Source organism: Esox lucius, chromosome 7 (genome assembly GCF_011004845.1).
Source record: "Esox lucius isolate fEsoLuc1 chromosome 7, fEsoLuc1.pri, whole genome shotgun sequence".
Taxonomy (NCBI): Eukaryota; Metazoa; Chordata; class Actinopteri; order Esociformes; family Esocidae; genus Esox; species Esox lucius.
This window is the reverse complement of record NC_047575.1, coordinates 38,230,872-38,258,472: the sequence shown is the minus strand read 5'-3', so window position 1 is coordinate 38,258,472 and position 27,601 is coordinate 38,230,872. Positions and strand designations below refer to the sequence as shown.

The 27,601-nt window shown below is 45.8% G+C and overlaps 1 protein-coding gene across 2 annotated transcripts in view; it reads left to right on the top strand.

Annotated features, from left to right (window-relative positions):
* The first annotated feature begins 224 nt into the window (after positions 1-224).
* Positions 225-27,601, top strand: part of tiam1a (TIAM Rac1 associated GEF 1a) — a 78,248-nt gene continuing 50,871 nt past the window's right edge. Inside the window, exons 1-5 of one of the 2 annotated variants that reach the window (XM_020048448.3) lie at positions 225-395; positions 23,198-23,272; positions 24,929-25,034; positions 25,384-26,103; positions 26,376-26,665. In XM_020048448.3, the coding sequence (XP_019904007.2) occupies positions 25,392-26,103; positions 26,376-26,665 (1,002 nt within the window). In that variant the 5' untranslated portion in view covers positions 225-395; positions 23,198-23,272; positions 24,929-25,034; positions 25,384-25,391. The remainder of the gene's footprint in view (positions 396-23,197; positions 23,273-24,928; positions 25,035-25,383; positions 26,104-26,375; positions 26,666-27,601) is intronic. The other variant, XM_010897240.5, reaches the window with a different exon arrangement.

Sequence of the window (27,601 nt, the reverse complement as noted above, 5' to 3'; positions counted from 1 at the left end):
CACACATACACACACACAAACACACACACACAGAAAAACCATTCTGCCAGTCAGTGGTCTATCTGGCAGGAGAGGACCTGGAGAGAAAGAGAGAGGGAGAAAAAACATACAAAAAGAGGAGGGAGAAGGGTTAAATGAGTGAGTGAGAGAGAGTGAGAGAGAGAGAGATAGTAGGCGGGCTCACACACACCCTCCGAGTCTTTAGTTTCGTCTAGGCATGGAAGGGGCAACGCGTGTGTGTGGAGTCTAGTGTTTAGTGTGTGTGGAGTTACCGTGAAGCGCTGGTGATAGCCAGGAGTGTTTGGTAGCACCATCTCACTGTGAAGGATTCCTGTTGAGGAAGAGTGGAGAGATTTAACCAAAAGGATTTTACCTGTGATAGACTGGAGCAGGGGGTAAGGACGTTTCTACGGGGAGGTGTGGAGATGTGTGTATGGTGAAGTGTGTGTGTGTGTGCTAGTGTTTGTGTGTGCTTTCTCACACGTTGTGTCTTTGGGTGTGAGTGTGACTTCTCTCATCAGCTGGTCGATTCTATTCTTCGGCTGTTATGCTCTCCTTCTCTCTCTCACACACAGACACACTTTTTCTCATGGACCAGCTCAACAGCCAAGATGAAAGACTATATATCAATGATTAATGAAGTGAAAGACTCATAGTCCAAGACTCCTGATCAGAATATCAGAATAGTTTATTATTCTGTTGACTTACAACTTCTGTGTGTGTCTGTGAATGAGTGTTGGTCTGTGTTTGGGTCTGTGATTGTGTGTGTGTCTGTGAATGAGTGTTGGTCTGTGTTTGGGTCTGTGATTGTGTGTGTGTCTGTGAATAAGTGTCGGTCTGTGTTTGGGTCTGTGATTGTGTGTGTGTCTGTGAATGAGTGTTGGTGTGTGTTTGGGTCTGTGATTGTGTGTGGGTCTGTGAATGAGTGTTGGTGTGTGTTTGGGTCTGTGAATGAGTGTTGGTGTGTGTTTGGGTCTGTGATTGTGTGTGTGTCTGTGAATGAGTGTTGGTGTGTGTTTGGGTCTGTGATTGTGTGTGTGTCTGTGAATGAGTGTTGGTGTGTGTTTGGGTCTGTGATTGTGTGTGTGTCTGTGAATGAGTGTTGGTGTGTGTTTGGGTCTGTGATTGTGTGTGTGTCTGTGAATAAGTGTCGGTCTGTGTTTGGGTCTGTGATTGTGTGTGTGTCTGTGAATGAGTGTTGGTGTGTGTTTGGGTCTGTGATTGTGTGTGTGTCTGTGAATGAGTGTTGGTGTGTGTTTGGGTCTGTGATTGTGTGTGGGTCTGTGACTATGTGTGTATCTGTGTCTTGTCCTATTGTTACTTCCACAGCATAGGGAAAGCACGCTTTATAAAATGGTTTGAACACAGTCATTGTGGCTTGCACAGACACCCACACATGCAGGTTTCAGCTGTGTGAAATAATTTGGGGTCACGGGTTAAGGGTCATTTAGGGTTAAGTATCCAGACAGCCAAAGAGAGATGGATTTTTTTGCGTCTCCCTCTCTCATTCTTTCACACCCCTAATTCTCTCCCACTCTTTTTTCTCTCTCATTCTATTCTCAGTCTTGCTCTCCATCCCTTTTTCACCTCCTTGTAATGTATCCATGTGTGTGATCTACCAGGGGTGAATATATGTGATCTGCATGGGTTGAATGTATGTGATCTACAGGGGTTGAATGTGTGTGATCTACAGGGGTTGAATGTGTGATCTACAGGGGGTGAATGTGTGTGATCTACAAGGGGTGAATATGTGTGATCTACAGGGAGTGAATGTGTGTGATCTACATGGAATGAATGTGTGTGATCAGGGAGTGAACGTGTTTGATCTACAGGAGATGAATGTGTGTGATCTACAAGAGGTGAATGTGTGTGATCTACATGGGGTGAATGTGTGTGATCTACAAGGGGTGAATGTGTGTGATCTACAAGGGGTGAATGTGTGTGATCTACAGGGAGTGAATGTGTGTGATCTACAAGGGGTGAATGTGTGTGATCTACAAGAGGTGAATCTGTGTGATCTACAGGGGGTGAATGTGTGTGATCTACAAGGGGTGAATGTGTGTGATCTACAAGGGGTGAATGTGTGTGATCTACAGGGGGTGAATGTGTGTGATCTACATGGGGTGAATGTGAAGGAACCACACGGGGTGAATGTGTGTGATCTACAGGGGGTGAATGTGTGTGATCTACAGGGGGTGAATGTGAGTGATCTACAGGGGGTGAATGTGTGTGATCTACAGGGGGTGAATGTGTGTGATCTACAGGGGGTGAATGTGTGTGATCTACATGGGGTGAATGTGTGTGATCGGGGGGTGAATGTGTGTGAAGTCTTTCTCTGTTTTCCTTTTTTGTCTGAGGAATACTTTTTGTCATTGTCATTGTTTGTCAGTTGCTCTGTCTACTCCTGTCGCCCTTCTGTCTCCACTCTCTCTCCCCCAGTGTCCCCCTCTCTCCCTTCTGTCTCCACTCTCTCTCCCCCAGTGTCCCCCTCTCTCCCTTCTGTCTCCACTCTCTCTCCCCCAGTGTCCCCCTCCCTCCCTTCTGTCTCCACTCTCTCTCCCCCAGTGTCCCCCTCTCTCCCTTCTGTCTCCACTCTCTCTCCCCCAGTGTCCCCCTCTCTCCCTTCTGTCTCCACTCTCTCTCCCCCAGTGTCCCCCTCTCTCCCTTCTGTCTCCCTTCTCTCTCCCCCAGTGTCCCCCTCTCTCCCTTCTGTCTCCACTCTCTCTTCCCCAGTGTCCCCCTCTCTCCCTTCTGTCTCCCTTCTCTCTCCCCCAGTGTCCCCCTCCCTCCCTTCTGTCTCCACTCTCTCTCCCCCAGTGTCCCCCTCCCTCCCTTCTGTCTCCATTCTCTCTCCCCCAGTGTCCCCCTCTCTCCTTTATGTCTCCACTCTCCACTGATACGCCGTCCTGTATCTCAATAAATATGGGGCTTTATGGAGTGAGTCTAAATCCCCCAGTCAAGCTCTTTGAATGTTTACATATAACTGTCTGTGTGTGTTTGTGTGTGGGTGCGTGTGTATATATGTGTGTGTTTGCGGAGTCACCATCGTTGGGTTTACTGTCTGTGTGAAAGTGTGTGTCTTTATGTGCTATGCTGATGCTCAGGGGTACATGATGGGGTTGCAAAAAAAACTCTGTAAACAGTTGTGTTTGTGTCTGTGTGTGTGAAAGTATGTGTGCTTGCGTTTGTTTTCGTTTGTTGGTGTAATTGTATTGTCATCAAAGTGAGGACATTTACACAATTTAAATGCTGACTTTTGGTCTTGGGTCCAGTCTTGGGTTTGAAGAAGTCTCTCACATTTACGGTCCGTACTTCAAAGGCAGTTCCACTTACATGTGTGTGTGTATGTGTGTGTTTGTGTGTGTGTGTGTGAGAGAGAGAGAGTGAGAGAGTAGATGTGTGAGCTATAGTTATGTTGCTTTTTCTTCTGTTTGATATATTTTTAATATTTCATGACCGCACATCATAGTATCGGACATCCCAGATGAAAGAAAGTGAGAAATAGAGAGAGATAGAGAAATAGAGAGATTGAATAGAGGCTAGAACATCTTCACCTCACATGCGTCCAATATGACCATGGTATCCAATATGACCATGCTGTCCAGTATGACCATGTTGTACATTATGACCACATTGTCCAATTTGACCATGTTTTCCAATATGACCATGACATCTAATATGGCCATGTTGTCCAATATGACCATGTTTTCCAATATGACCATGACATCCAATATGACCATGTTGTCCAATATGTGATATGTGTCCTTGATACCAATATATTGCATGTGGACATTATTCTGCTCTTATCTGGAGCTTTACTTTTTGATTGTGGATTCTGTCAGTTTTATCGAAACCGTAACCATGTCAACATTGACCTCTCCCTGTGTTCACTTCTCCCCCTGATCTCCGTCGTCTCATCCTCGGCCAGGTGTGACCGCAAGAGCATGACATCAGGGCGTTACACTTGTTAGAACACAGAAATTCCTTCTGTCTCTGCAATGTAACTAATCCTGTCAGGCAGGGCTGGAGGGACCGAGCAACGCCCCACAACACCCTGCCATACACACACACACACAGACACACACAAGAACACATACATGCACAGACACACATACTTGAATTTCTATCAAAATGAGAACTGAAAATGTTGAACTGTTACAAAATCTACACATCCAAAAACGAACCCTTAATGTCTAATCAAACCCCAACTCCTTAAACTAACCAATGAAGTTTTTTTTTTTTACAGAAACAGAGGGAGAGATAATTAGAGTGACATGGACATACTTTGAGAGAGAAAGAGATAGAGATAATTAGAGAATTAGATAGAGAAAGCCAGCTAGTCCTCGGGTCAGTTCACAAACCCAACAGACCCCACAAAACCCTGGGACAGTAATGCAGTTAGACCCAAACAAATCATGAGAAAACACAAACAGTAATACAGTTAGACCCAAACAAATCAGGAGAAAACACAGACAGTACTACAGTTAGACCCAAACAAATCAGGAGAAAACACATACAGTAATACAGTTACACCCAAACAAATTATGAGAAAACACATACAGTAATACAGTTAGACCCAAACAAATCATGAGACAACACAAACAGTAATATACAGTTAGACCCAAACAAATCAGGAGAAAACACAGACAGTAATACAGTTAGACCCAAGCAAATCATGAGAAAACACAGACAGTAATACAGTTAGAACCAAACAAATCATGAGAAAACAGACAGTAATACACAGTTAGACCAAAACAAATCAGTAGAAAACACAACAAAGTATCCATCAAAGCACAAAGGGAATTGTAATGCTTCCTTGCCCTAAACAGAGAGAAAAAAGATATAGAAATACCTGACCAGAATTCGAAAAACAAATCCAACATTGATAAACGTTCATATCTGCTAGACAAAATATAGCAATGTGCAATGCTGAAGGAAGATCTGTGACCCATTGCCGTGAGGAAAGGGCAACCAGTGGAGAACAAACAAGATTGTGAACAAGCCCATATTCATGACTTAATTTCCCCTTACCATTAATACATTGTTACACATTTTACACTTTTACTTTGTTAATACATTGTAACACTCTACACCGCTTTTACCAACATCATATAACATTTGCGTTTTAATAGTGTGTAAGGTTCACTTTCGGATTTCAGATTTTTTATTTCACCTTTGTCCAGTGTTATTTTTCACATAGCCTTTTCTTTTTTGTGTGTTTCAAACGTTTCCCCATGAAGCATGCCAGCGTAATCTCACTGAGAAGAGTGTGAGATCTGTTGGTCAGGGACAAGCAGGAAGTTGGGGGGTGAAGGAGACAGTGGAGCGGAATGACCCCCGGTTCACCATCACCCCACAGCCTGGGGGGGAGGGTTCTCATTTGAAGACGGGGAAATGGGGGAGGAGACTGTATGGAGCATGAATAAGGGAGATGTAGAGATGAGGGATGCCCTAAATCATTCACCCATTTTACGTTTGCTCTGCGACTAGTGATAACAATACTATACTCTAGATCTCTCTGTTATACTGATAATAAGAGTGATGATTTGTGTCTCTTCCCCCCTGACCTCCCTCAAATTCTGGTGTCTCATCTCTTTGGCGTATCCACAATAACTCATCATCATCATCCTCGTTATTATCAGTACTTGACTGTCAACTCTGTGTGCGTGTCTGTGTGTGTGTGTGTGTGTGTGGGTGTGTGTGTGTGTTTGTGAACGTGTGTCTTCGAGCCTGTTCTTTTTTCCTCCAGCTGAGATATAGGTTACGGTTCAACATGATTATATCTGCCCTTAATATGATAATGTGGAGAGAACAAAAGGATTGAGACACAGACACGGAGAGACACAGAGAGACACAGAGAGACACAGACACACAGAGAGACACAAAGAGACACAGAGAGACACAAAGAGACACAGAGAGACACAGACACACAGAGAGACACAGACACACAGAGACACACAGAGACACACAGAGAGACACAGACACACAGAGAGACACAGACACACAGAGACACACAGAGACAAACAGAGAGACACAGAGACACAGAGAGACACACATAGAGACACAGACACACAGAGACACACAGAGACACACAGAGACACACAGAGAGACACAGAGACACACAGAGAGACACAGAGACACAGAGACACACAGAGAGACACAGAGACACAGAGACACACAGAGAGACACAGAGACACAGAGACACACAGAGAGACACAGAGACACAGAGATACCCTCCTTCCTCCCTCCTCCTTCCTCCTTCCTTCTTCCTCCTACTTCCTCCCTCCACCACTCCACCCTCTCCTCCTTCCTCCACCACTCCGTTCATCCCCTTACATGTTATTGTTACATAAAGAACTGGATATTTTTGACTGCTGACCTGGAAGTGAAGTGATGGTTTGTGGGATGTGTTCTGTGTGTCAGTGAGGTTACACATGTGTAGGAGAGAAACACAGAGAGAGGGAGAGAGAAACAGGGATGGATGGATATAGATAGAAAGATAGAGAGAAGTGAAGGGGAGAGAGAGAGAGAGAGAGAGAGAGGGAGAGACAGATACAGAGTAGAGAAATCGAAGAGTGCTTTTAGACAGATTGTATTCCTGTTGAAGAGTAGGTTTCCTCTGGTCTGATGGAAAATGCTGCTTGTTCAAGTGTGTGTGTGTGTGTGTGTGTGTGCGTTGGTGCCTGTGCTCATGCGTGTGTGTGTGCCGCATGTTCTCTAAATACCCAGAAACCCAGAACCCTCCAGTCTAACGCATTAACACAGGACCTCATTATCCACTGCGCTTAGAACCTAACCTTTTACCTCTAACCCTAACCTTCACCTCTAACCTCTAACCCCTTAAGATGTAACCCTAACCCTAACTGAAGGTTATAGAATAGGTTATAGAAAACTACAGCTTCTCAAACAGTTACTCCGCCAGATCAAATCAGAAAGTTACCCAGACAGAGACAATCAGAAATGTACCCAATGAGTTCAGATCAGAAATGAACCCAGCAAGATCAGATCAGAAATGTACCCAGACAGTTCGTCATGGTTGGTTTGACTCTTTTTAGAGTCTCTCAAGTTCGTCATGGTAGATTTGACTCTTTTTAGAGTCTCAAGTTCGTCATGGTGTGTTTGACTCTTTTTAGAGTCTCTCAAGTTTGTCATGGTGTGTTTGACTCTTTTTAGAGTCTCTCTAGTTCGTCATGGTGTGTTTGACTCTTTTTAGAGTCTCTCAAGTTCATCATGGTGTGTTTGACTCTTTTTAGAGTCTCTCAAGTTCGTCATGGTGTGTTTGACTCTTTTTAGAGTCTCTCAAGTTCGTCATGGTGTGTTTGACTCTATTTAGAGTCTCTCAAGTTCATCATGGTGTGTTTGACTCTTTTTAGATTGTCTCAAGTTCATCATGGTGTGTTTGACTCTTTTCAGAGTCTCTCAAGTTCGTCATGGTTTGTTTGACTCTTTTTAGAGTCTCTCTAGTTCGTCATGGTGTGTTTGTTTATAAGATTATATCTGCCCATATTATCATATTAAGGGCAGATATAATCATGTTGAACGGTTGGATTACACACCCACTATTTCAAGTTTCTTAAACACGTTTTTCAATTTGCTTGGTTAGCAGTAGAGCTAACTATCTCTAGTGGTCACTCATCGTGAAGGGCTTGAGGCAATAAACAGAAACATGGAGTTGATGCTTCTGGAGGAGTGGATGGGGGACGAGAAGGTGAGGTCAAACATGGAGAGGGGAGGATAAGTAGGGGAGGAAGAAGGGGGAGACGGGGAGGGGGAAGGAAACAGGAAGAAAGGATGGAGAAAAGGAAAGATGAGAGAGAAAAAGAGATGAGAGAGAAAAGAGGATGGAGAGAAACTGATTCACCTTTCATTGCTAAGTACATTTACACTCACTCAGAGATTTACTGAAAGATCAGAGGCAAGAGGGAGGGAGAGGAGAGAGATCTAGAGGGAGGGAGAGGAGGAGAAAGATCTAGAGGGAGGGAGAGGAGAGAGATCTAGAGGGAGGGAGAGGAGGAGAGAGATCTAGAGGGAGGGAGAGGAGGAGAGAGATCTAAAGGGAGGGAGAGGCGAGAGGTCTCCATTGGACAGACAATGACCAATCGAGAGACAGAAAGAAAGGATAGAGGGAGCGAGAGAATCAAATGCATGATTGACAAAAGAGAGGAGAGAGAAGGAACAAGAGAGATATGGACAGAGTGAGAGAAACAGAGAGAGAAGAAAGGCCGACAGGACAGGAGAGAGAAGTAAAGAAATGAATTAAAGGAGGGCGGAACGTGTTTAGATGATTCTCATCCCAGACGTCTGCTGGGGATGTGACATCTTCCTCTGGGGAGAAGGTGATGATGAGGAGGAGGACTGTAGTAGGTGTGTGTGTGTGTCTAAGGAGTGGAAGCTTCCCCAAAGAGCTTTTAGAGGAGTCATCATCTATTCAGAAGGGAGGTTGCTGTTTCTAGGAGTTTGGAATGGGGAGATGGCTGGTGATGCACAGAAATTGTGTGTGTGTGTGTTTAGTGCAAGGCTTTGTCAGTGTGTTGTGTGTTATGGGTGTCTATTGTGTGTGTGTGTGTGTTGTATTTACGAAACACGTCGCCTCTTCTGTGAAGCGGCAGACCTAAACATATTTTTTTTCCAGGTACATACTCTCCTTGACTTCTCTCAAAGCCATACAAATTTGAATCAGAACACAGCAGTGGGGAACGTCTGGAAACACCTGTGGTACTGAATTGCTCACCCCGAATACAGAAGCAATTACTCAGGGTTTATGACAGTGAAGAGAAGTTGCATAAGAAACCGGCCAGAAAAACACCAGCCATGAAATAAGTGTTGACATATTGGCCAGAGGCAAAAGAGGTGTTTTAGCCACTGAAATTGTTATTATAATAACGTTAATAGAAATATTCAAACGAATTGATAGAATAGAGGCTTTTAATGACGTTAAAGAGACATCAGCAGGTTGCTGTTTTATCAGCATACACTGAAGACGTAAGACTAATATACTCATAAATATACTGCAGGAAAGGTCTTTCTCTTCCGGTACGCGCCTCTGTTGTTGTTTCTCTGTTCTTTAAAAGCACACCCTCTTCATCTCAGAGTCTATTTCAAGACCGACTGAAAATATGCTGGCCAGACCAGTCTTACAGTGTTGTTGTCTTACCATCTCATCATCTGCACCCCAGATGACCAGCACCTTCCCTCGACCCTACCCACACCCTACCCACACCCTACCCCCAACCTACCCACACCCAACCCCCAACCTTTCCACACCCTACCCCCACCCTACCCACACCCTACCCCGACCCTACCCCCAACCTACCTCCACCCACCTTACCTCCACCCTGTCTTTGCTCTCTCCACATCTGTTCCTCCTTTCAAGGAGAACTTTGTTAGGAGCATTGCTGGTTGTTTGTTCAGGTGCACAGGTTCCAGATAATTACCCCTCCCTCCTCCCCCCTCTGTCCCTTCCTCCCCCCTCTTTTTCTGAATTCTTCCTTTTATTTGTCTTGTTGGGACGTGTATATCGTTTCACAGGGACTAATTACTGCGGGGGATTGCAGGAGACTTTCCCAGCGAGTGTGTTTTTCATCAAAATAACCAAAAAGGGTGGTTTTCCTCATTACAGACCTGGAGCATCCTCACGTTGGGAATGTTCCCTTTTGAGCGTTCTGTACTTCAGCCCATTCAGTGACAGCAGAGTTATTATGTTGGAATCTTTTGGTTGACTCGGTTCTGAATAGTGTCCCCACGATATCCATCCTCACCCATAGTTAATGACTGTCCCGACCGGTATGTAACACAACAATGCTCAGTCCGCCTCATGTTGACGGAACTCGGTTGGTGAAGGACTTGGTGCTTACAAAAGAAAGTGATATGAAACCAAAGAAGTTGTCAGAACCTAACAGAAACCAAACGGAACTACCCAAGGCCCTTCAGAGCCCCGTCACCAAGGGACGGTGGAACCAAACAGAACTACCTCAGACCCTTCAGAGCCCCGTCACCAAGGGACGGTGGAACCAAACAGAACTACCTTAGACCCTTCAGAGCCCCGTCACCAAGGGACGGTGGAACCAAACAGAACTACCTTAGACCCTTCAGAGCCCCGTCACCAAGGGACGGTGGAACCAAACAGAACTACCTCAGACCCTTCAGAGCCCCGACATCCAAGGGACGGTGGAACCAAACAGAACTACCTTAGACCCTTCAGAGCCCCGTCACCAAGGGATGGTGGAACCAAACAGAACTTCCAAGATCCCACCATGACACGACGGGGAGTCACTATGACGAGGGCTGCCATCGCTGATCCACTATCATGGCTTTTTTAATTCCTACCTGTTTTAGATATTTTTCTCAACCTGGCAGCAAAACAAATTGTCCTCAGAGACAAACACATTTGATACTTAAACTTGTTGTTATTATATGAAGCGTTTAAAGAACTCCAAGATGCTTTTCTACTGAAAGCAGTTATACACAATTATCCCCATGTCCCACACCTGCTAACTGTTTCATTTGGATTATTCATAAGCATCCACTTATTCCAGAGATAGAGATGATTTCCTTATTGTGGTTCGCTACACATCTCCGTCTGGTGAGCTAGGTGATGTCGAAATGGGAGCTGAAAATAGCCGTCAGCAATTAGATAATCTCATGTTTTGGAACCCATGGGTTTCTGGTACGAATCAGATGTTTCGGGGGAGTCATAGAAGTGTCACTCGAAACTAGACTCCTTGTGTTGTAGTGCAGACTTTCGTGGGCGTGGACTAGTGGTTCTCCGGAACAGGTTGGGTGAGCCTGGGAAATGTCACCTTGTGTGTAGGTACATTAATAATACCATCAACCTGATTATCTTGGATATATCCTCATACAAATGAATAGAAATTATTTATAATAATAATAATTATAGTAACCCCTTCAAAACCCCTTAATGATGAGAAATATTTTGAGGTCCGTGACGTCGCCCGGTAGGGAGCAGCTGGGGCCACACCCTGGAGCCAGGCCCGGGGTTGGGGCTCGTACGCGAGCGCCTGGTGGCCGGGCCTTTCCCCATGGGGCCCGGCTGGGCTCAGCCCGAAGGAGCGACGTGGGGCCGCCTTCCCGTGGGCTCACCACCCACAGGAGGGACCATAAGGGGCCGGTGTGGAGAGGATCGGGCGGCTGTCGAAGGCGGGGGCCTAGACAACCCGATCCCTGGACACAGAAACTAGCTCTAGGGACGTGGTATGTCACCTCGCTGGCGGGGAAGGAGCCTGAGATCGTGAGGTTGAGAGGTTCGTAAGTTTGAGAGGTTCCGACTAGAGGTAGTCGAGATCACCTCTACGCACGGCTTGGGCTCTGGAACCACACTCCTTGAGAGAGGATGGACTCTTCACCACTCTGGATTTGCCCATGGTCAGAGGCGGCGGACAGGTTTGGGTTTGCTTATAGCTCCCCAGCTCTGCCGCCATGTGTTGGAGTTTACCCGAGAGGGTCGTTTCCCTGCGCCTACGGGTCGGGGATAGGTCTCTCACTGTTGTTTGTGCCTACGGGCCGAACGGCAGTGCAGAGTACCCAACCTTCTTGGAGTCTCTGGGAGGGGTACTGGAAAGTGCTCTGACTGGGGACTCTATCGTTCTACTGGGGGACTTCAACGCCCACATGGGCAACGACAGTGACACCTGGAGGGGCGTGATTGGGAGGAACGGCCCCCCTGATCTGAACCCGAGCGGTGTTCAGTTATTGGATTTCTGTGCTAGTCACAGTTTGTCCATAACGAACACCATGTTCAAGCATAAGGGTGTCCATCAGTGCACGTGGCACCAGGACACCCTAGGCCGCATGTCGATGATTGACTTTGTTGTTGTTTCATCTGACCTGCGGCCGTATGTCTTGGACACTGATGTCTTGGAGGTGAAGAGAGGGGCGGAGCTGTCAACTGATCATCACCTGGTGGTGAGTTGGATCTGATGGCGGGGGAGGAAGCTGGACAGACTCGGCAGGCCCAAGCGTACTGTAAGGGTCTGCTGGTAACGTCTGGCCGAGTCTCCTGTCAGAGAGATCTTTAACTCCCACCTCTGACAGAGCTTCGACTGGATCCTAAGGGAAGCTGGAGATATTGAGTCCGAGTAGACCATGTTCTCCACCACCATTGTCGAAACGGCCGCTCGGAGCTGTGGCCGTAAAGTCTCCGGTGCCTGTCGAGGCGGCAATCCCCAAACCCAGTGGTGGACACCGGAAGTAAGGGATGCCGTCAAGCTGAAGAAGGAGTCCTATCAGGCCTTGTTGGCTTGTCGGACTCCTAAGGCAGCTGACGGGTACCGGCAGGCCAAGCGGACTGCAGCCCGGGTGGTTGTGGAGGCAAAAACTCGGGCCTGGGAGGAGTTCGGTGAGGCCATGGAGAATTACTATCGGCTGGCCTCGTAGGAGAGGGAAACAGTGCCCTACCAACACTGTTTACAGTAGAGGTGGGCAGCTGTTGACCTCAACTGGGGATGTCGTCGGGCGGTGGAAGGAGCACTTCGAGGATCTCCTCAATCCCGCCATCACGTCTTCCATTGAGGAAGCTGAGGATGAGGGCTCAGAGGTGGACTCGTCCATCACCCGGGCTGAAGTCACAGAGGTAGTCAAGAACCTCCTCGGTGGCAAGGCACCGGGGGTAGATGAGATCCGCCCTGAGTACCTCAAGTCTCTGGATGTTGTGGGGCTGTCTTGGTTGACACGCCTGTGGAACATCGCATGGCGGTGGGGGACAGTGCCTCTGGGATGGCAGACCGGGGTGGTGGTCCCTCTTTTTAAGAAGGGGGACCGGAGGGTGTGTTCCAACTATAGGGGGATCACACTCCTCAGCCTCCCTGGGGAAGTCTATGCCAGGGTTCTGGAGAGAAGAATACGGCTGATAGTAGAACCTCGGATTCAGGAGGAACAGTGTGGTTTTCGTCCGGGCCGTGGAACAATGGACCAGCTCTATACCTTCTACAGGGGGTTGGAGAGTTCATGGGAGTTTGCCCAACCAATCCACATGTGTTTTGTGGCATTCGACTGTGTCCCTCGCGGCATCCTGTGGAGAGTGCTTGGGGAATATGGGGTTCTGGGTCCTTTGCTAAGGGCTGTCAGGTCCCTGTACGACCGAAGCAGGAGCTTGGTCCGCATTGCTGGCAGTAAGTCAGACTTGTTCCCAGTGCATGTTGGACTCCGGCAGGGCTGCCCTTTGTTGCCGGTTCTGTTCGTAATTTTTATGGCATAAATTTCTAGGCGCAACCAGGTGCCGGAGGGTGTCAGGTTTGGGGACCACACGATTTCGTCTCTGCTCTTTGCGTATGATGTTGTCGTGTTGGCCCCTTCAAACCAGGACCTTCAGCATGCACTGGGACGGTTTGCAGCCGAGTGTGAAGCGGTGGGGATGAGAATCAGTACCTCCAAATCCGAGGCTATGGTCCTCAATCGGAAAAGGGTGGCTTGCCCACTTCAGGTTGGTGGAGAGTGCCTGCCTCAAGTGGAGGAGTTTAAGTATCTAGGGCTCTTGTTCACGAGATTGACAGACGGATCGGTGCATCTTCTGCAGTAATGCGGTCAATGTATCGGTCTGTCGTGGTGAAGAAAGAGTTGAGCCGCAAGGCGAAGCTCTCGATTTACCGGTCAATCTACGTTCCTACTCTCACCTATGGTCATGAGCTTTGGGATAGGGTGAGAAGCTTGGTCACCCGGGAGGAGCTCAGAGTAGAGCCGCTGCTCCTCCACATCGAGAGGGGTCAGCTGAGGTGGCCTGAGCATCTGTTTTGGATGCATCCGGAACGCCTTACTGGGAAGGTGTTCCGGTCCCGTCCTACCGGGAGGAGACCCCGGGGAAGACCTAGGACACGCTGGAGGGACTATGTCTCCCGGCTGGCCTGGGAACGCCTCGGTGTCCCCCCGGAAGAGATGGAGGAAGTGTCTAGGAAGAGGGAAGTCTGGGCATCCCTGCTTAGACTGCTGCCCCTGCGACCCGGCCCCGGATAAGCGGAAGATGATGATGATGATAATTATAGTAATAATAATTAAAATAAATATATATAATAATAAAATAGTATTATTTTTAATTAATGTCTTTAAGCAATAAGGCATCCCTATCATGTATACAGTCCTAGCACATTCAAATAATCTTTGCCAACTATTAATTCGGTACAAAATCAGTTAATTAATTATTTTTGCCATGTTGCCAAAGACTTGAACAATTCATGTTATTTTTGCATAGCTGCAACGCAAGTGGACTGGCTGTCCGTTCTATGCGGGCTATCTAAAGTTCTTCTCATTAGCTGGCTGAAATCAGCCAACCTAGTAACATATCATTTTTTTAACTGGAACGAAAGTGGCGGCTGCATTGTAATCAGATATTCTATTGGCATTGATGCTGATCATAATAATGGAGCAGTGATAAAAAAAATAACAGAGACCTTAATCTAGATCCTTTGGCCAATATGTGTTTAATCTGGACTCTCAATCTGCACGCTCCTCGGATTTTTCCATCAATCTCTCTCTATCAGGATACAGTGAAACATCAGCATGTTATATTTCACTCCACACCACCCTCCGTCCATCCACCTTCTTTCCTTCCAGCCAATGGTCCGTCCATTTCTACTCATCCCCACAGCTCTAGAGTACAGGAAGCATTACTCCCCATTTGAGCTCCACTGACTCCACTTAACATGCCGTAACCTGGTAACCAGCGTGTATGTGTGTGTGTGTGTGTGTGTGAGACTTGGGATATATGCGGATAGTGGAAGCCAAGTGTAGTGGAATCCTATCCGGGAGCAGCTGTGGTTCGCTCTCAAATGCACTGGCTGGTCTTCAATTCAATGCAGCATACTTTATTGACGTAGAAAGTCAGATTCCTTCCGTTGCCAAAGTAAACATAAATAACAGTAGTCAGATCAATGACCATTTCCAATACAATGACCATTTCCAATACAATGACCATTTCCAGTACAATGACCATTTCCAATACAATGACCATTTCCAGTACAAACAGCAATAGTAATGAGAACTGTAATACCATTCATACCAACATAATGCTGAAATGGTTGGATCACTGAAAAGCCTCACTGTGTTTCTCTCTCACTTTAACCCTAGACTAAAACAAAAAAATCAAGGTCATTGGAGAACTAGACTGGCACACACACACACTGGTTTTATTTGAGTCATGAACAAAGTAAGGAAGACTATTAGTAGAGATAGGCACCACTAGCCTTGTCAGAGGCTTTCCAACGTTGAGGAGCTGCCCCTCCTTCTTTTGTTAAAAAGAAATGCCTCCCAACCCCCCCGTCCCCCGTCCTCCCCGTCCGCCATCCCCCCCGTCCACGCAAACACACACTAAACAGGGACATGAAGACACACACACACACCAAAACACACACTCACACACACTCATCCCAAAGGAGGGTCTAAATGGAGGGATTTTCTTTAAAATATGTTAATCTGTGAGTGTGAAAACCTGTCATGTTGTCTGGGAGCTTGATAAGTCCCTATTAAGAACCTACAATAAGATCTATCATTGCTGAAGTGTGTGTGTGTGGGTGTGTGTGTGGGTGTGTGGGTGTGTGTGGGGGTGTGTGTGTGTGTGTGTGTGTGTGTGGGTGTGTGTGTGGGTGTGTGTGTGGGTGTGTGTGTGTGTGTGTGTGTGGGTGTGTGTGTGTGGGTGTGTGTGTGTGTGTGTGTGTGGGTGTGTGTGTGGATAAACGTCAAATTTTGTAGTCAATTTGTTGGCTCCAGCAAGCCGGATTAGTCATTTAGCGAGATCTGTCGAACCAGAACTTCAGCAAATTCTGTATTTTCAGTCCAAGAAAGAGAGTTTGAAGCATGATTAGAAACCATAGCAACCAGTGCTCTGAACCAAACCCACTACCTACTAAGTTGATCTTATCCTGTCCAAGTTAACAAAATGCAGAGCTCATCTACCAATCAGATCTTTTTGGCATACCCCTCTGGTTGACTTGATTGTGTGTGTGTGTGTGTGTGCTGCTGTTTTACCATGTTAATGAGGAGGTTCATTAACATGGGCCAAAGATCCTCACTAGGACAAGAAAACAAGGAAAATAAAGCAGCAAATTGTAGACATTTGCTCGGTGCTCACTTTAACAAGAAGCTTTATCTGACTTTGGGTTAAGTATAGGGTTAGGATTACAATTAATCTTACAGTTACGTTCAGGCATTATGGGTTAGGTCTGAGAGACAGGGTTAGCTTAAGGTTACACATAAATGTCAGGCCATTGAGGCTAAGGTTAGGCATAAAGGTCAGGTCATTGAGGCTAAGGTTAGGCATAAAGGTCAGGCTAAGGTTAGGCATAAAGGTTAGGTTATCGAGACTAATGTTAGGCATAAAGGTCAGGTTAAAATCTACATGAGTGTGTTGGTGTTTGTTTATGTGTATATGAGTGTGTTTGTGTGTCTATGTGACCCATTGATCTCTGAGATGGAATGTTATCTGACATTGTCTGACATTATCTCATGCACCTCCCTGCACGCAAACACACCACAATAGGCTATCACAGTTTCACATCGAAATGTGATCTTTGTCCTTGGGAAAACTGAAAGTACATTACATGAAATGTAATTGTTATGGAGTTTTTCAGCATGACCTTTGATCTATGGAATTCACATGGAATTCACAGGAGCCGATAACATATTACCTCAAGGAGCCATAGCCAAGCAAACGTTTCTTTATTCTGACAGGCCAATGAGAACGATAACCATGTATGTCTGATTGGCTCCTTGCAGTTGTTGTTGTTTATCTTGTCTTCCTTGGAAAAATTCAACGAGATCTCGATCTGGTGTGTGTGTGTGAGGTGTGACTCCAAATAGAGGCATGAAGTGTCGCACATACTTGCAATAAATTTTCTTAACGGAAAATAATGTTCGGCCCAGTAGACTACACTTTTAGCATAACCCGTTGGCAACAAGCAAAAAGCAGTTTTTTCATTGGTTGCCTAGCGCACTGTTTGAGGTTTCTCCAACTGATTATTTTACAAGTGTATCTGATGATTTGGTGTGAACTGTAGACTTGAAAATACAATGCCAATTCTAATAAATTAAAATAATTAGTAACTCTTTTCAACAAATTAAAGTACAATGTAATTGCTATAAAGAAAAGAGAAATCTACAGCAAAAAGGAAAAAATACAAAATTAGCAAGTTCAACATAGGAAACACCCCCTAGGCAGTACTGTACATGCAGCGCTGTTGGGAGAATTACAGTGCAGTCTATCCACACCTCCTGATGTCCTGGTCTGTCGGGCCACAGATTCACATCCACATTACAACAGATATCTTCCCTTGCAATGCAGCATGGAAATAATCTCTTTCAGTGTCTTATCCAGCCTCTGCAGGCATCTGCTATGATGTCCTCAACTGCTGCATCCATGGCAGCCAGTAGGGAATTCTGAGTATTTTTCTGAGTATAGAAAATGCCTGACAGATTATGACAACTGGTTTAACCATTTTTCATTTAATATCTTATGCAATGAACTAATGCCTAGATGTTTTGGGAGGGAAGACTATTCAACAAATAATCTGTATAATATAATCTGATCAACATGCCATAAGCAATTGATAATCTATGAAAAAGCAGACAGTTGTACATAATCAATTGAATGAATGCACCAAAGCATTGGAATTTGTTTTCTAAAGTATTAGAAATTGCATTCATGATGTGCACAAGTGACTAGATGATGTAGAGGTTGAACAAGTAGTTTTGAGAATTTCAGTTCTGATCTGAGAAATGTACAAAGCGACTGAGAAAAACTGTATACTATATCAATGTTCAGAAGATAAAAGTGAGAAAGAAAAAGTGGCAGAGTGACAGTGATGGAGTGACAGCGTGATGGAGTGACAGTAAAATGGAGTGACAGCGTGACAGAGTGATAGAGTGACAGTGTGACGGAGTGACAGTGTGATGGAGTGACAGTGTGACGGAGTGAAAGAGTGACAGTGTGACGGAGTGACAGTGTGATGGAGTGACAGAGTGACAGTGTGATGGAGTGACAGAGTGACAGTGTGATGGAGTGACAGAGTGACAGTGTGACGGAGTGACAGTGTGACAGTGTGATGGAGTGACAGTGTGACGGAGTGACAGAGTGACAGTGTGATGGAGTGACGGAGAGACAGCGTGACGGAGTTACTGAGTGACAGCATGACAGGTTGACAGTGACAGAGTGACAGCTTGAAGGAGTGACGGAGTGACACCTTGACGGAGTGACAGAGTGACAGCTTGACCGAGTGACGGAGTGACAGAGGGACTGCTTGACGGAATGACAGAGTGACAGCTTGATGGAGTGACAGTGACAGAGTGACGTAGTGACAGAGTGACATCTTGACGGAGTGATGGAGTGACATAGTGACAGAGTGACGTAGTGACAGAGTGACATCTTGACGGAGTGACAGCTTGAGAGAGTGACGGAGTGACAGAGTGACGGCGTGACAGAGTGACAGCTTGACGGTGTGCCCGTTTGACGGAGTGATGGAGTGAGAGTGACGTAGTGACAGAGTGACAGAGTGACGGAGTGACGGCGTGACAGAGTGACAGAGTGATGGAGTGACAGAGCGATAGATCAATAAAGTGATAGAGGCCAAGAGAGAAAAATTGTGATAGTGGTGCTGTATCCGTTCTGACAAGCCTGTGACATTAATACGTGTTGACGGTAATGTCTGTGTGAGTGTGTGTGTGTACACATGTGTGTGTTTGTCTGGCAAGTGAGAGATTGAGGTTTGAGTTGGTTTGATTATCTGTGTGTGTAATTAGGGTTAGAACACTAACACTGTATTATGGGGGGAGCCGCGTTAGTGGGCCCAAGCACATGACACCAATTAGTGAAACTCAATGGGTGTTTTAATGGTGGCTGGAGTGGAAGGACTGAGGCCAGGCCAGAGGGGTGAGGGCTGGGCAGGTAGGTAGGTATGGCGAGGCAGACAAGGCAGAGCAGGTGAGCTGGCAGGCGGGCAGGTGGATGGGTTTGAAGCCCGGGTAAGGTGGATCTAGGAACAGAGGAGAAACAAGGTTAGCAGGGAGGAACAACTACAACAGGTTACTCGGTTTGGAGTGGCCGTGAACATTACTACCGAGTAGTGATTAACAACGATCTAGCATCGGGCGGCCGGAAACCAGGGTATTTGATGGCAGGCTGATGAGGGAATGAATTGCAGGTGTGGAGACTTGAGGGGCAGTTGGGGAAAATAGGAACTGGAGTGCAGGAGCCCGGATCCGGCGCCCAAACATACATGGATAGACAGGAGAGAGGAAGAGCCCGGCCCGGACTGGGATGAGGCGGATGTGGAGGGCTTGACACACAGAGGTTGTCACTTCCATATGCAGGGCTTTCCCTTCAAACACACACACGCATACACACCCAGGCTCATACACACACACACACTCACACGTACCCACACATACACACATTCACACAGTCACACACACAAACATACACATCCCGCAAAGCTTGCTAAATTGGGACAGCAAGTGTTCACCCTCAAAAGTTATGTTTATAATATCACTAACCCTATCCTCAATTTATATAAACTGTATGTATCCTTATCTACACTGAACACTTGTATATTTCTCAGGGTTTTACATTGTTTCAGTACCATAAAACCAGAATAATATCCCAACTGTCTGCACCTAGGAAGTGTTTTATAAGGGGCGTGTGTGAGAGAGAGCTACTGAGAATACCTCTCAGAGTTAATAGTCTTCAGTTCTAAAAACAGAGAAAGAGAGACAGGGACAGAAAGACAGGGAGAGAGAGACAGGGAGAGACAGACAGGGGGAGAGAGGGAGAGAGAGACAGGAACAGAAAGTCAGGGAGAAACAGACAGGGAGAGACAGACAGGGAGAGACAGACAGGGAGAGACAGACAGGGAGAGAGACACAGGGACAGAAAGATGGGGAGAGAGAGACAGGGAGAGACAGACAGGGAGAGAGAGGGGTGATTATACTCTTGGTCTCTCCATTAAACCCTGTCGAGGCAGTCTGAGCCACTGTCTACTTATCCACTTACAGCTAGGAACAATTACCATGCCATTTCACTCTCCAGCACTTCCCCTAAAGCCCTCACCTCCCCCTCCTCCTCCCACACTTCCCTCCTTCCTGATTCCTGGTCCTCTCTGTATCAACCTGTTTATCGTTTCTCCATTCTCTCTTTGTTTTCCTTCCTTCTCTATTCTGTCTTTCCTCTCTGTCTCCACTGTCTTTGTGTCTTTCAATCTCTAGTAAATCAGAAGAGCTTCCCCACACACGTCTCTCTCTCTCCCCCACCTCTCCCCACCCACCTCTCTCTCTCTCCCCCACCTCTCCCCACCCACCTCTCTCTCTCTCCCCCACCTCTCCCCACCCACCACTCTCTCTCTCCCCCACCTCCCCCCACCCACCTCTCTCTCTTCTTTCTCCCCACCCACGTCTCTCTCTCTCCCCCCCTCATCCACCCACGTCTCTCTCTCCCCCACCTCTCTCCCCCACCTCTCCCCACCCACGTCTCTCTCTCTCTTTCTCACCTCTCTCCCCCACCTCTCCCCACCCACATCTCTCTCTCCTTTCTCCCCACCTCCCCCAACCCACCTCTCTTTCTCTTTCCCACCTCTCCACACCCACATCTCCCTCTCAGCCCCACCTCTCCCCACCCACCTCTCTCTCTCTCCTTTCTCCCCCTCTCTTCCTCATCCCTTCATTCTCAGCCCCACAGTTACATTTTACCTTTTACAATTGAACAAATCACTAAATAAATAAGGGAAAATATAAGTTTTGTTTTTTTTAAAGTATACTTTTTGGCTGTTATATTGAGCTATGTACAGTGTAGTAAGAATGAGCATATAATGAATTATGTGTAAGACTGAAAAGAGAAACTGATATAGGAGCTTGTTTGATTTGATTTACTTCACACAGACAGCAGGATAACAGTGTAATCACTTCACATAGACAACAGGATAACAGTGTAATCACTTCACACAGACAGCAGGATAACAGTGTAATCACTTCACACAGACAGCAGGATAACAGTGTAATCACTTCACACAGACAGCAGGATAACAGTGTAATCACTTCACACAGAAAACAGGATAACAGTGTAATCACTTCACACAGACAGCAGGATAACAGTCTAATCACTTCACACAGACAGCAGGATAACAGTGTAATCACTTCACACAGACAGGAGGATAACAGTGTAATCACTTCACACAGAAAACAGGATAACAGTGTAATCACTTCACACAGACAACAGGATAACAGTCTAATCACTTCACACAGACAGCAGGATAACAGTGTAATCACTTCACATAGACAACAGGATAACAGTGTAATCACTTCACAGAGGCAGCAGGATAACAGTGTAATCACTTCACACAGACAACAGGATAACAGTCTAATCACTTCACACAGACAGCAGGATAACAGTCTAATCACTTCACACAAACAGCAGGATAACAGTCAAATCACTTCACACAGACAACAGGATAACAGTGTAATCACTTCACACAGACAACAGGATAACAGTCTAATCACTTCACACAGACAGCAGGATAACAGTCAAATCACTTCACACAGACAGAAGGATAACAGTCAAATCACTTCACACAGACAGAGGTTTACAGCTTGACTTACAGCATATTTTACAACACGATTTCCACTTATAAATAAATAAATAAAACCAGAATACAAAGATGTGTAAATCCTTTAAACCCTTTATTCAATAGAAAATATTACAAAGACAGCATATCAAATGTTGAAACTGAGAAATGTTGTTGTTTCTTGAAAAAAGATAAACCCACTTTGAATTTGATGCCAGTGGGGGTATAGAATGGGGGTGGAATAGTCATGACCCCCTAATATTACAGACAGGTAAATGTGAGCGCCCTGGAAAAGAGTGAAAATCCACTGACAAGGGATCCATTGACTCCATTCATTGATCCATTGACTCCATCCATTGATACATTAAAAACACCGTTATACTGTTTGCCCCCGCAGTCACCTGGTGTCCCAGGTCTAACTTAAAACCTGACTTGAGGGTTGCTATGAAGAAATGGAGTGGAACTGGCTTGGAAGGCCTGAGTTGAAAACCTTGAGTTCAGATGCCTGGAAATACATAGTGTGTACGATGAATAGTGTGCAGCAGAATTTACACTTCATTTTCTCTACTGGTCCCCTGTGGGAATTGATCTGTCGCCCATGTCTTGGGGAGTGACATACTAACAACTATAACTTCATACCCCACAAGACCTAAACAGTATGTATCCTCTACAAAAGGGGGGACAAGTTCAAACCCAACTCTTTCTCACCCTCCCTCTCTCTCTCCTCGCTACCTCCTTTCTCCTGGTCTCTTTCCATGTCTACCTCCCCCCCTCTCACCCCTCCTGGATCACTCTAATCACCATATTGTAGGTATTATCCTATAAGAACAGTGGGATCCACAGCACACACACACACAGACACACACACACACACACACACACACACACAGACATGGACACACAGAGACACTGCGTTAATTCTATGAACGTGGTGTCCACGGTACGTTCTCCAGTATGGAAATGAGAACTGTCTGTCAGTCCGTTTCTATCAGTGAGTTCCAACTGGCACACTACCTTTGACCAACCTCCATGAAGACACTGGGCACTATGTAGGGACTAGGGTCCTGGTTAGGACTCACATCTGGATTAGTAGAAATTGGGTCATGTTGCCGATGAAAATTATATAATTGAGTTTTAGCTGAAATGTGCTCTTTAGCTCTTTAGCCGCTATCATCTTAAGTCTCGCTGTACAGATGTTGTGTGTGTGTGTGTGTGCCTGGCTTTTTGTGTGTGTCAGTGCTTTCTTGTGGGTTAGTGTGTATGTGTGTGTGTGTCAATATTGGTGGGCCATTGCCACTTGGCAGGACCACTGTTGAAAGCTTTTCTGTCCGAGAGGTTGCTGTTCTGTTTAATTTTTCAGACTAACGGCATGTGCAGTATCTTTCTTTTTCCAAATGGTTGTGTGTGTGTGTGTGTTCTTATTCTGATATATAGACTGATATATTGTCCTTTGTCCATACATGCATACTATCTTTTCCTTCAGTCTTCGCTCTCTTTCTCTGTCCATATTTTCTTTTGTCCCTCTCTATTTATTTTGCCTCTTTATCTTTTTTCCGCTATCTTTCTTTTGTCCGTCTCTCTGTATGTTCTGTTATCTGCCCCCTCATGTTGATGCTCTTTCTAAAAGTGTCCCCTCCTCCTTCTAGTTTTTAGGGCGAGTCGGAGGCCATGAGGACGAAAGAGAGGCTACGTGAAGGAGTGTGGTCACAGTTCTGCTAGAGGTAGTGTTTGTCTTTTCCTTCTTTCTCTTTCTCACCCTCTCTTTATCTGTGACTCTCTCACAGTTTCTGCGCCTCTCTCACATTCTCTTTGTGATTCTTAATTGCATTTTACAGTTTTTCCTGATTGCTAACAAGCATTGGTCAATACTGAAACCACAACTGCAAAACACTTAATACAGTCTGCATTTCTAAAATGCATCTTGGTAAAACAGTTAATCTCACCTCCGAAACTCACTAAAACCACCAAAACACTTCATACACGTCTCAAAATAATCTTGTTCAACTATAACACTGGCAACAATTCTCACTCAAAAACACACAGCGTCACTCATAACACACTGACCTAAAAAACAGGGAGAAAACCATCAATGATTAACTTTAATCTTGTAAGTTTTCAAAAAGATTTTTCACATAAATCAATATTTGATTATAGAATAAGAATAAAACCTCACTTTATTGACTGTACTAAAGTATATGGAAAAATAATGAATCCGAAATGCACTATTCTGATGGATATCCTTTTCCATATCTTTGCATATAGTAAATTATACTTTTGAAAAATTAAAAGTTCAAACAAAAAACTAATTTCCCAAAATTCCAAGGCTGCAATAATAACAAACAACCATCAACATGTATAGTATAATCACTAGCCTCTCTGTATTGTAGGGGCCAATGAGTGTTTCATGTAACAGCAAACCATCACTGGACAGTGCTGCACACATTGTGATGTTAGCTCCTCTCTGGCCTGGGACATCCACATTTCTTCCCCTGCGGCGTGTTTTTGCCAGGTTGAATTAGAAAAGAGTTCATGGATTTTGGAGAATGTGTTGATTGAATGCATTTTGCGTGAAGGCAATGAGAAATGATTTGCAGTTTAGTCCACATACATTTCTGTTTCACTGACTGTGTGAAGAGTTTTGACAATGTGACTTCAGTATTGATCGATGCTTGTTAGCAATCGGGAAAAACTGTAATTAGCCTGAGTCATTTTTTACATTGCCAAAGCAAGGAGCTAATATGAAATACACAAAATCTATCACTTAATCTAAAACAAAAATGTAAAAAAAAATGTCATTGAAAATGAAAAACTATTCAAAATGGTGAAGGCTTTAAAATATCATATTATTAGCCATATACAATTCTTGAATAATGTGCAGATAGTCATAGTATCTGGGGAAAATAAAGAAACAAATTAACATTGGTTGTTGTTTGTCCTCCAATTGTTGCCCATTAGTCGTGGCAGAAAGGCGCACATCTTGCTGCTTCTTTTGGACGTCCTACTTCCCCTCATAGACAGGGGAATTTATCAACTCTTGATTTGATTTCAAAGTATTTGTGGGTCTGGATGATGTGAGATATCTGTCTCTAATATGATCATGTATTTTGCCTATGATGGTGACTGATTGCACAGCCATGTTTACTGAGTCAGTACATGGTGATTTTGATGTGGTTCAGTAACAGTGGCCAGGTATTCTACCGTTGGATCCTGTGTTACGGTCTCTCTGTCCCACTCGGAGGATCAGATGGGCTCAGTGATCTGTGACTCAGTATCTGGGGGCAGAGACGTCCTACAGTCCAGTTACAGTCTGACTCAGCATTATATGGTTACATAACTCTGGAGGTGGGAAGTCATTTAGATACCATCCTTTTATCAAGGATAGGGCTGAAAACGGAGTAACAGGAACAAACAGCAGCAACCTTCAGAACTGCCTTGGTTCAACACTGTTTTGGTCAGACAACGGGAACAGTCTCTTACGGCTGGGTAAGAGAAACTGCTGAAGATTTTCGGGGGTTCTACATTGTTTTGTTTTGACAACTTGATCAGTCTCTTAGGCTCGGTAAGATAAACTGCTTCAATCTGTAGGAATTGTTAATCCATTTGTATTGTGTGTTTATATCACTGGATCATACTCAGGGTGAAGGTCTTAATGTCGATTTCTCTCATCACTCCATCCCCTTGTCTGCCCTCTTCCTCTCTGCTTCTCGCTCATCATCTCCTAATCTGCCCTCTTCCCCTCTGCTTTTCTCATCACTCCATCTCCTACCTGCCCTCTTCCCCTCTGCTTTTCTCATCACTCCATCCCCTTGTCTTCCTCTTCCTCTCATCTTAGTCTGAATCATGGGGAACGTTGAGAGCCAAAATGGCGACAGCGGTTTCCACGGAGACAAGACAGGACACTTGTCCCGAAAGCAAACGTCCCGATCCCTCAGACTCCCAACCAAGCAGCAGAATCCCAGCCAACGCTCCCGACGACAATCAGCAGGGAAATCGGAACATCGAAATTCTGAAACCAGCACCCGCTCCTCCAGCACACCCAGCCTCCCACAATCCTTAGCAGAAAATGGCCTGGAACCATTCAACCAGACTGACGAGCTGGGGGAGTTTGGAATCAACCCCAATTGGATGGACCGTGTTGCCATGACAATGAGCCCATCCGAGTCCTTTCCGCACGACGATGATGACCTCACCGGTCACCCCTCTGTAGCCACACCCACTTCACAAACTTCCGAGGCAGACACGATGGCTCTGGACCGGGAAGGAGAGGAGGGAGGAGGGAGGATGTATATGAGAGAAGGGGAGGAGACAGAGAGAGAGAAGGATGGAGAAGTACGGTATCTCCAAAGGGTTAGGGAGGGGCCGAGGGAAGAAGGAAGCTTTAAAAAGAAGCGGTCAAAGTCGGCAGACATGTGGAGAGACGACAGTCTGGACTTCTCTGTGTCCGACCTCAGCCAGGACCTCCTGACTTCCACCGAGGAAATTATAGATGGAGGAGAGGAGGAAGAGGAGGAGGAGGAAGAGAGAGACTTTCCTTCTTCCAGAGGAACTGCAGGTATGTGAGACCAAGGACACACAAAGGCACAGACATGCTGAACACAAAACCAGTTCACTTAGTGCAGCATGTAATGAACACAGACTGTAACCTAGAAAAGGGCAGTGGGAAGGCTTCTCTTTTATTTTCAACTGATTGATTATTCATCTGGAACCACTGGGAGTTCAGACTTTTGCATATACGCATGAAAAGACCTGACAATATTCTGTCTAACGCACACACACACACACACACACACACACTAGTCGATTCAGCGTTTCTGTCCTGCCCAGGTTCTGCGGAGAGAGCCCTATCTTTAGACCACCTGTGTAGCCAGCGCTTCCCGCCGGCTCCACGAGGAACACGGAACCCATACGCAAAGATTCGACGGGACGGCGAACGCACCTCCCATGGAGGGAGAGATGGAGAGGGAGACGTGACCTCGCCCCAGGAGGAAGAGGGGAGCGCGTACGGGGCATTCACGCTCCCCTGTCGGAGGTCTCATTGCCTCTCTGAAGGTCTAACGGGACAGCAGGTGGCACCGTGTCCAACCTTCCAGGGCCGACGGGCCCAGACCACACAGGTAGGAGAAGAACATTCGCCATATAATTAGGAGCCTCTCATGCCCTGGGCAGATTCTAAACTCTAATTAAATCCATTGAAATGCATTGGGCTTATTTTGCGCAGATGTTGGCGAGCGTTAGCCATCTCTACTCACCTCTTCCTCACTGACGCTTCCTACATTTCCTAGCCCAGATCTGTGGTTGGGGGATCAGACGGCCCGGCTCTCAGAGCATCTGACCAGTAGACCACGGATATGGCAGTTGGACTGCTTCCTTTCTCTTTTTTGTAGTAATCTGAAAGCTGTTTACCCCCTGAGACCTCACTGACGTCTGTTTCCTTGATAAACTCGGACACAGTGTGTGTGTGTGTGTGTGTGAGTGTGAGTGTTTAGAATGCAGAGAGATTAGTTAGTGTGTGTGTGTGTGGTGTGTGTCTGTGTGTGTGTATGTGTGTGTGTGTGAGTGTTTAGAATGCAGGGAGATGAGTTAGTGTTTTGTGTGTGTGTGGTGTGTCTGTGTGTCTGTGAGGGTGACTGTGCGTTTATGTACAGATTGTGTGTTTGTGTGTGTGTGTGTGTGTCCAGACCATCAGGGAGCTCCACCACAGCAACTATGAAGACAATGTTCTCTGTGTTCCAGATAACTTCCTGGGAGAGCAGAACATTCTTAATGATGCATACAAACTCACAAACACACGCACAAACGCACACACTCACACACAAACACACTCTGGGCAGTAGAGCGGAATATATGCAGACATAACTGCAGTCTTAAGTGCTCATTACATATGCAGCAAGCAGAGAGACTCAGAAAGATAAAAATAGACGAAGACAAAGAATAAAATCATAATGAAAATAAATAAAAAATAAAATTAAGAGAAGTGTGGTGGTATAAGGAAAGAAGGGTTTCTCACTCTCTTCCTCTTTATCTCCCTCTCTCCTGTGTAAACCAGTAAA